The 9,584-nt window shown below is 35.2% G+C and overlaps 2 protein-coding genes across 3 annotated transcripts; both read right to left on the bottom strand.

Moving 5' to 3' along the window:
* Nucleotides 1–383: 383 nt before the first annotated feature.
* On the bottom strand, nucleotides 384–4,889 carry pgs-1 (CDP-diacylglycerol--glycerol-3-phosphate 3-phosphatidyltransferase; the record flags this gene model as incomplete). Of its 2 annotated transcripts, NM_058265.6 has the most annotated exons (7): nucleotides 384–866; nucleotides 1,115–1,419; nucleotides 1,473–1,544; nucleotides 2,238–2,344; nucleotides 2,400–2,527; nucleotides 3,780–3,995; nucleotides 4,794–4,889. In NM_058265.6, 7 exons carry the CDS (start codon nucleotides 4,887–4,889, stop codon nucleotides 450–452), a joined length of 1,341 nt encoding a protein of 446 aa, NP_490666.2. The 2 variants fall into 2 exon arrangements, with proteins under 2 accessions (NP_490666.2, NP_001364825.1); NM_001377579.2 differs by lacking the exons at nucleotides 3,780–3,995; nucleotides 4,794–4,889 and having other exon boundaries at nucleotides 450–866; nucleotides 2,400–2,440.
* A 60-nt stretch (nucleotides 4,890–4,949) lies between these two features.
* Nucleotides 4,950–7,349, bottom strand: Y48G1C.12 (Anaphase-promoting complex subunit 10). Its single transcript, NM_001026606.4, has 4 exons — nucleotides 7,200–7,349; nucleotides 6,952–7,114; nucleotides 6,280–6,462; nucleotides 4,950–5,559 (listed from the first exon to the last, which is right to left on the bottom strand). Exons 1-4 carry the CDS (start codon nucleotides 7,336–7,338, stop codon nucleotides 5,394–5,396), a joined length of 651 nt encoding a protein of 216 aa, NP_001021777.1. The 5' UTR covers nucleotides 7,339–7,349; the 3' UTR covers nucleotides 4,950–5,393.
* Nucleotides 7,350–9,584: the final 2,235 nt, after the last annotated feature.

The following is a 9,584-nucleotide window of genomic DNA, read 5'->3' as shown; positions in this document are numbered from 1 at the left end:
GTAATAAATGAAGTGAAAATCTAAAATAAATCAAAAATTAAAAGGGGACGACTTTTCGTTCCATCGGGGACAAGGGGCGCTCCCCGTCCCCCGACGTGGGGACGGGGACGAGCCCCCGTCCCCCATGGGGGGACAAATGATCGTCCCCGCCCCCCAATAGGGGACGTCCCTCATAACAGCCCTAGGGGGCAGAAATCGGAAAAGTGCCGTTTTCTGAAATTCGCAACATTTTTTTCAACAAAAAACAGATTTTTTTGTTGTTTTTCGGATATTTCGAAAAAACAAATCAAAATACATTTAGTTTTCTACTGCAAACCGCGCCGTGACACGACCAAAAATTGTCAAATGGCCTAATTCGGCAAAATGTTGCATTTCAAAAAAACTGAAATCTACAAAGATTTATTAAAGTCAAAAACCTTATTATTCCGCTATAAAAAATTGGAAAACGTCTACAAAAAACTCCGAATAAGACGTGAAATAACTCGAACTAATGGTGGAATATGATGTTCCGGTTGTTGAAGTGCAGCCATGTCAAGTATCGATGAATATTCGAATAATAGATTTTTCTCATCTTTCAATCGATCGATAAGTGTCGGATTTCTTGTAACAACCATCACTTGAGCTTCAAGATCTCGATGAACCGATCGATAACCGTAATTTGATGAGCCAATTAATGTCATTAATTGATTATTATGTTCTGCCCAAAGACCTTTTGCATGAAATGTCCATTCTTCTCTTCGATATTCGAACATTTTTACATTCAATCGGCCGTTGATTTCTCGTTTTCGAAGAAATTGATCAGAAATGTTGGAATATAGTGGTGGAATATATTTCGAGAAGCCATTTGATTCGAAGAATCCGTTCGCCTGGAAATTTTGAAAAATTTTGATGAGAAAATCAAACTTCCTCAGAAACATTTTGACGGGAAATTCAAATTTTATGAGAAAACATGTTTGAGGGGAAAATCAAATTTTCACAGAAAAAATTTGGCGGGAAATTCAAATTTCTCGAGAAAACTTTTTTTAACCAAAATTTCCTACAAAAATTTCGAAAAAATTCAATTTTGAAATTTTTGAACTTATTTCAGATATTTTTCCCTCAAAAAAAATCTTACAAAAGGAGAAGCTGTAAGAATATCCAAATGATAATCTCCTTCTTTCAGAATCGATTCCTCATAATCTCGAATAAAATTGAAATATCCCGAAGCCATCGTCATTTTGAGCTCCGGATTTTTCAGTGAGAAAAGTTTTTGCAAAAATTCAAACTCCTGATGAATTCCCAAAAGCCCCATTTGTAAAACGGGGTAAATCCACGTGTCAGCAGACATGCAATTCGACGACGTTTTTCGCGATTCTTTGTATTTTTCGATAACTCGATTCACACGTGTTTTGAGCATTTCTCGGTAGAGATGAGCGGAGCCTTAAAAAAAATTTTTTTGGAAAAATTTCAGGTTACCCATCCTTTCAGATTACCTAAATATGGGTGCACATCACATTTTGGGCTCGGCACCAGTTGCTCATTTTCGACAATGAAGCTCGAGTCGGCTGAAAATTGGATTTTTAATGAAAATATTCGAAAAAAAACGTGTACAGTAGAGCGCTTTTTCATCTTTTTGAAAAAAAACAAGAAAAAGTGCGCGAGGGAATTGCAAACCATCACTCCAAATTTTTGTTCTCTGTTGTGGGCGTGGTTTTTGAAGTCCCGCCCAGACTTGTGCGGCATTCGGGATTTTTCGGCATAACGGCATTTTCGGCATATGCCGTGAATTTTCAAATCGGCATAACGGCATATGACGGGCTCCAAAAACCGGCATCGGCATATGCCGAATGCCGAATACCGCACAGGTCTCCGCCCCATTTTTCGGAATTTTTGTCGAGAATTTTTCGAAAACTGGCCTACTTTTCGATTTTTTTTTCGAAAAAAAAATAGCTGGTAGTCAAATTTACAAGTATTTTTTGATTTTTTGAGCGTGTATACCGAGGCCCCGCCTCATTTTGTGGTAAAAAATGTTGAAAAAAATATTTTGGTGAAAAATTCAAATTTTCTCAGAAAAAATTATTTTCGCGGGAAATTCAATTTTTTTAGAAAGTATATAATTTTTTGCTTAGAAAATTTTAATTAACTGATGGTTTTTTGAAGGCAAATTAAAACAATTTTTGTAATTTTTTAGAAAAAATTATCAGTTCAAGCGAGCCCCATTGAACAGTGTGTGCGGTGGAGCGCAATCGCCAACTCACCAACAACATTGATAATTTCGTGGAAGAAATCTGCCAATGGTTTGCAATTTCTGAATAGAAAATATCGATCCGTTCGATTAGTAAAATAAGAATCCGACAAATTTGCTCTGAAATTAGGCTTTTTGTAGTTTGTAGTCTGACCCATGCAAACAAAAAACTAACCCACTAATCAATACATTGTCATCAAAAATGTATAATTTCATGTGCTGGAGACCGATAATCTCGTCGGCTCGCTGTGGAAGAACTCGTTTTACTAAGCCACTAAGCTCCGGTGTGTGGAAGAGATATATCTGATAAATGGTGAAATTATCGGTTTTTGGGGGATTTTTTTATTTGAGCAAAATCACTGCAACTTTTTCCTCACGAGGGACGAGGAAAAGTGATTTCTAGGCCATGGCCGAGGGGCCGATAAGTTTCAGCGGCCATTTATCTTGTATTGTTTTCCGCCTGTCTTCTTTCGTTTTTCACTGATTTTTTTCGTTTTTTCTTAATAAAACTGATAAATAAATATTTTTTGCAGATGCTAAAACAATTTCCAAGTGAAAAAATTATGTATTCAGTGGGCAAGCAGCGGTGAAAGTGGGCAATGTAATATGATGGATTACAGGAATACAAAACCTAAACTTTTTCTTTAACATGATACATATGCTGCTTAGATGCTGAAGCTACCTGATTTTCATATCAAGACCGCTGAAAAAGTTTTGAGGTTTCCAAAATTCAACTTTTTCGGTGAAAAAGTCGAGATTTTCGCACAAAAAGTTGAATTTTGAAAACCTCAAAACTTTTTCAGCGGTCTCGTTATGAAAATCAGGTAGTCTCAGCATTTAAGCATCATATGTATCATGTTTCAGAAAAAGTTTAGGTTTTGTATTCCCGTAATCCATCATATTACAATGCCCACTTTCACCGCTGCTTGCCCACTGAATACATGATTTTTTTACTTGAAAATCGTTTTGGCATCTGCAAAAATATTTATTTATCAGTTTTAATAAGAAAAAATGGGAAAAAGCTGTGAAAAACGAAAGAAAACAGGCGGAAAACAAAGCAAGATAAATGGCCGATGAAACTTGTCGGCCCCTCGGCCATGGCCTAGAAACCACTTTTCCTCGTCCCTCGTGAGGAAAAAGTTGCAGTGTAAAATATGAGAGGGTCTCGTCACGACATGGCAATTTAGATACACATATACAAGATACATCGTGGCGAGACCTAACTTTTTTTCTTCAAAATAGTTTTTAAAAAATACTTATTTTTAGCCGAAAAAAATTTTATTTCAAAATTTCAAAGTTTGTGACTAAACCAATTTAACTTTTGGAGGGAAATTCCCAATTTTTTACATTTTTTTGAAATTGAAAATTTTTTTCAAAACATTTGTGGGTCTCGTCACGACATTTCTTTATTCTCAATTTTTGAAATTCAACATTCGAGCTAAAACTACAGTACACCATATTTAAAGGCGCATGTGGGACTCAAATTTGAAATGAAAATTCTCAAAATTGTCGGTTTTTATCGATTTATCGATTTTTTTTTGCAAAAAAAACCAACTTTTGACTTTTCCGAAATAGGTTTCAGCACTGTTACACTACTTTCGCCGCTTGAATTGGTCCGTGTTCCGCGCAAAAAATCCAACAGAATCGTCACTTCAATCTCGGATTTTTCGGATCTTTCTCGGATCGCAGCGATCAGATTTTTTTCGAGATCTCCTTCGCCCAAATACAGACTACACAATGCGAGACGCCGTTCGGTTGATGCAGTTAATTCCTGAAATTTAACGCATTTTTAAGTAGGTAGATGGGTGCCTGAGCCCCGCCTAGAACCATATATTTTTAGAATTTTTTGTTCGAAAACGGAAAAAAGCGAAAAAAAATTGAATTTATTTGGTTCAAAATTTTTAAAATTTGTCCATTTTTGGGGCGGGGCTTATTTTTGGAAAAATTCAAATTAGCGCGTCAATCTGTGTGAGAGAAATTCAAGTTTTTGCGAACTTTTGGTTCGAATTTTCGGAAATCTTTCCATTTTTGGGGCGGGGCTAAATCAGAAAATTCGGATTTTTTTCAAAAAGTTTCTAAAAATCGAAATTGCAGTAGGTCTTGCAAGAAATTTGAAATTTTCGTTAAAAAATCATTGAGTTTTTGTGGTTTTTCTTGAACCGCACCGCGAAAATTTCAATTTTTCAAAAAAAAAAAACTGTGCTTACTGAAAAAGCCACGCCCCAAAAATTGACAAATTCTGGAATTTCTCCAAACTTAAACAGCAACTCGGAAAAAAACCGGAAAAATAAACCAGAAATTTCCAAAAAAAATTTTTGAAATCAATGCTTCAGAAAACTTGCTCAAAAAAAATTTAGAAGGGGCGGATCCTACTAGGCCACGCGCCAAAAATGGACAAACTTTGAAAATTTTGGACTCAAAAAAAATTGTTTTCAAATCAAAAATTCAATTTCCGGGCCCAAGCACGAATGTTATTTAATTCGAAAAAAAAATCTTTGAAAAGGTTTGGAGTCTAACAAGCCGCGCGCCAAAAATGTCAAATTTCCGGGTCCCGACACGAAAAACGCACTAAAAGCTTCTCGTAAAACCGTGTGGGCGTGTCTAGAATCTCCAAATCTTGCGGATCAATCGGTATTCCCGGCAGTTCGGGATCGGGAATTTCCATCTGAATTTCTTCGGTTTTTTTTTCGAAAAATTTTCTATAGAAGGTAAATTACCAGGAATTTTTAAACCGACATTTGTTTATTTTTTCTAGCGATTTTTGAAGAGAGATCAGAAAATTTATAGTATACTAAGGAAATTTACAGAAAATATATAAATAATTATTCGATTATATTTTACAGGTAAATGTGTGAGTTTGGGTCTCGCGAAGCAATCGCAAAAATATGAAACAAGAATAATAAAATTTGCAGGGAACAATTTGAAGGTTAGGACAGCAGGGCAAGTTTTTAAGCTTTAGTGGCAGAATATAGAAAATCAGTTGATTTATCTGAAAATAGATTTTACTTCAAATTGGAACAATTAAAAGTGTTAAAAAATCATCATAGCACTTTTTTTCCATTGTTTCAATTCGAAACGCTATTTTATGTTAAATCATGCGATTTTCTATATTTTGGCACTAAATTTCAATGCAAAACTGGCTCATTATCTGGAATCACTGGAGGTAAATTTAACGAAGTGATAAGTGAACAAGTGAGTGATCGATAAAATTGGCAAAATCCTCGTCGTCGAAATTAGTGATATTTTTATCGGGAATCGGTCCGTGTGGTTCTCCGGTGAATATTCGATTCGTTGTGGAGACACGAGATCGCTGGGGTCCAAGGACTCGAACGTGCCTGGAAAATGGACTGTTTTCTGGAAATTTTGAGAAAGTATTGATTTTTTTTTTGAATTTTAGGCACAATTTTTTTTGAAAATTAAAAAACGAGAAATTTTTTTTCGATTTTCCAAAAACCGGAAATTTTAAAATCTCACAAAATTGGAAAAATTTTTGTTTCGATTTTTTGAAAAATCAAACTTTTGCCCATTTTGTGGGCGTGGTCTATATTAGGCTCGCCTCTTTTTTTTTTTCGAAAAATAGCATTCGTGCTGGGACCAGGAAATTAAATTTTTTTGATTAATCACAAATTTATTGATTTTTCTTGAGATTTTCAAATTTATTGCGAGGCGACCTACGCCTGCTTCGTGCCTACGAGGTCTGAGAATAAACATATTTTACATGGCAATTTTAAAGTTTTTATAACTTTTTTGAAAAAAAAAACAACGATTTTTCGGAATAAGCCCCACCACAAAATGGACAAATTGTGAAAATTTTCAATCAAAAATTCGGCCTTTCAAAAATTGTTGAAAAATTAATTTTACTTCAATTTTTAATTGTTTTTTGAGGTTTTTTGAAAAGCACAAAATTAAAAAAAAATTTATCTAAAAAGATCAAATTTTCAAGATTTTAGTTGGAAATTTGCTTAAAATCAATCAAATTTCGAAATTTCCGACTCAAATTCGCTAAAATTTCATTTTTTCGGCAATTTTCGTTCTGAAATTCTCAATTCCTCTACCTTATATGAGTATCTCTCCCATTTTGATGATTCTGAATAACTTGTACTTGAAGCCAAAAAACGCGATTCGGTTTCCCATTTTTGTCGCGTAAATCGATAAATGTCCATCCCTGGGGCTCGTTGAATGTTTGTGTTTGACGGAAAAATATATCCTGGTGAGATGAACCCATTTTTACTTGAATTCTGCAAAAAAATTGATCTAAAACAGTTGAAAGTCGACCTATATTTGTACTTTTTGGAGGTTTTGGGCCAAAAACGCATTTTTCCATGAAAATCAATTTTCATTCTCTTTTTAATTTCAAAATTGGGAAAATTCTGAAGTTTAAAAGCACATGGGTCTCGGCACGAACCTTTTTCATAGAAAATCTCTGAAAAAGCTTGAAATTCACATGTTTCCTCGAAAAAAAAAATTGCAGATTTTAAGTGAAAAATAGTTTAAAAAAATCGACAGTTTGGTAATTTTTCAGTCAGATATCACAAAAATCTCTATTTTTTAATAGAAAACCTCTGAAAAAGCTAGAAATTCATGTTTTTCCTTTAAAAAACTTTTTGTTCAAATTTTAATTGAAAAGCTAGTGAAAAATCGCCGTTTTTTAGGCAAAAATTGAGAAAAAAACTAGATATTCAGTGTTTCATTGTATTTTTTCGTTTGAAAAAGCCAAAAATGCTAACTTTGACGGTGTATAAGACTCGTCGTTTTTAAAATCCAAATAGAACATCATCATAGCCACGTCGGTCTTTTTCTGGAATTCTAGAAGAATCGTGTGCGGCTGCGGGCCATCGCTTTGCCAATATTTCTCAACACTGTCGGATAGGAGCTCGTCGATGCCGAATCCTGAAAGAATTCGATTTTTACGAGATTTTTAAGAAGTAATTTCGATTTTTCTACACTTTTCTCCCTTGAAAGTCGGAAAATTTACCGCTTTTACAACTGGAAAGCGCCCAAATCGCCTGAGAAGATATATCGAGCAACGGTGTGTCTTTTGAATCGATATCTGTCGGGATACTCGGCACCCAGCCGCTTGCGCCGTCGCTCAGCTTTGTCTCGTCGCACTCCATATCGATTTACTGGAAAAATGGAGGATTTTGATGTGAAAATGCTTTAAAAAAACTGTACGAGCAACGACTTTTCTGCACCGAAAAATTATATTTTTATTTGAAAAACCATTATTAAAAATGCCGATTTTCATAAATTTCTTTCAAAACTCGAGAAATACACGATTTTTTGCACGGATTAATTGAAAATAGGTTGAAAAATCGTTATTTTAACACTTTTTCGCAGTGAAAACATCGAAAAATTAACTAAAAACCTAATTTTTTAATGAAAATCCCGAGTTAAATTAATTTTTCCTTGTCCCCAAGCGGAGCATCGTTGCGCGTGTTGTTTAGCGCGAAGGGGATTACGGTTTTGTGTGCAATATTTGCAGGCCTGGGATTTATTTTCTAGTTTTATTTAAAAGTGTGCACGTGTTTTCAGCTCGACCATTCGGTGTAATTTGTGCAAACACCGTCACGCGCAAATGCTGAAATTTTTGCACGCGCTGCGGTGAAATTCCTCTTGGCGAATTCAACTAATTTTTCCCGCCTTTTTTGAAAATTTTCGAGGCGTTGGTCGAGCTGAATACACGTGGTGTGTTTTTTAAAAATTATTTTCGACAAAGGAAAACATTTTTAATTAATCTTTCTCGCAAAGAAAGCCTAATTTTCCCCCAATTTTTCATCGCGGGCGTTCACTACATCCAGTGCCCGAGAATTTTCACGCCTAATTTCTAGGCCAGGGTCCGTCGTAACCCCTTTTTACACGTGGAGTCAGAAAGTCCCATTCGTTTTGATCTTCGAAAAATGCGGGAAAAGAGACGCAGACATCTCATCTCGTTTCGCATGGTTAAGAGCGTGCTGACGTCACAATTTTTCTGGAAAAATATTCCCGCATTTTTCGTAGATCAAACCGCAATGAGACAGCCTGACACAACGTGTTTTTAGAATTTTTTGAACTAAACCGGAGTCGTTCCGTCTGTTAGTTCAAACAAAAGCCTCTTATCAGCTATTTTTCATTGATAATCGTACTTTTTTCTGCAAGAATATATTACGTATATACCGTATATTCTCTATTAGTGCTGCATCTCCAGTAGTAAATACTGCAGTCTCTAATAGTGCTGCATTCAAAAAGGGTCCGAAAAATAGTGCAGCAGTCTCTATTAGTGCTGCACCCCATTTTCTATTGAAAGAGTCACTTGAAAGTTTCAATATTTTTTGGTATTTTTTTGTATATTTTTGATGATTTTTTGATAATTTACGAAAGTAATTGAATTACTGGGTCTTTTTGTTACAAAAGTTCGCAATATTGAAAACATTTTTATGAATTTCTGCTTAAAAAATTAGCTTTTGTGACTAAATACTAGTGATCTATAATTGACAGTAGCCGTTCGAAAATTAATGCTGCAGTCTCCAGTAGTACGACAGTCTCTAATAGTGCTGCATTAAAAAATGACCTGGAAATTAGATAGAGAATATACGGTACGTGGAATTATTATTCGGATTTTATCGCGAAAACTTCAGAAACACCGCATCAAAATATAGATTTCAATCATAAATTTGATATCCTAGCTGAATTTGGTTTTTGCGCGTTTTTTGAGGTTTGAACTTCAAAATTTAAATGAGCATGTGATTTTCGAGGAGTCCCGCAGTTGATTATTCAATTTTAAATAAAATGTGTAAACATTAAAACCCGAAATTTTTCGAGTTCTGTCGTAGAAACCTCAAAGAAATTAAAGAAAATTCGCTAAAATTAGATTTTGTCTCGAATTATTCAAGTTTCCCGCGAAGCCCAACCACAGCTCAGACAAACCATATCATACTAACTCAGAGTAAAAAGCGGAGTTACATAATGGTAAAGCACACTAACCGCAGTTCGGTGCAAGTGTGGTTTTACTCGGAGTAACCACGCTTTACTATGCCTAGCTCTGATTTACTATGACTAGGTCTACTTATTACCCTGATTAACTCTGATATTCTCTGACTAGCTATGATTTACTATGACTAGCTCTGATTTACTCTGACCAACTCTGATTTGCTATGACTTTTTCTCAAATTTTTCTGCTGATTCTGATTTTTTTTTCTAGAAAAGGGGATCCAAATATCAATAATAAATCAGTAGGAAACGCATATTAAAGACAAAAATGTTTTCTAGAGAACCCCTACTACTTGCTTATTGCCTCTCCTTGTCAACCCTTCGCCCTGCTTCATAGAACCTAACCTTCAAGCCCCTGCCGTTTCCCGAACCCCGATCTTCTGATTACTAGCAT

Source organism: Caenorhabditis elegans, chromosome I (assembly GCF_000002985.6).
Source record: "Caenorhabditis elegans chromosome I".
Taxonomy (NCBI): Eukaryota; Metazoa; Nematoda; class Chromadorea; order Rhabditida; family Rhabditidae; genus Caenorhabditis; species Caenorhabditis elegans.
This window is presented reverse-complemented; position numbering and strand designations above follow the sequence as displayed.

Coding starts and splice junctions, on each gene's coding strand:
- Y48G1C.12 (NM_001026606.4), bottom strand. CDS start 7,338: ATGGAGTGCGACGAGACAAAGCTGAGCGACGGCGCAAGCGGCTGGGTG. Junction 7,115..7,199: donor GCTTTCCAGTTGTAAAAGCG/GTAAATTTTCCG, acceptor GAATTCTTTCAG/GATTCGGCATCGACGAGCTC. Junction 6,463..6,951: donor GAGTCTTATACACCGTCAAA/GTTAGCATTTTT, acceptor ATTTTTTTGCAG/AATTCAAGTAAAAATGGGTT.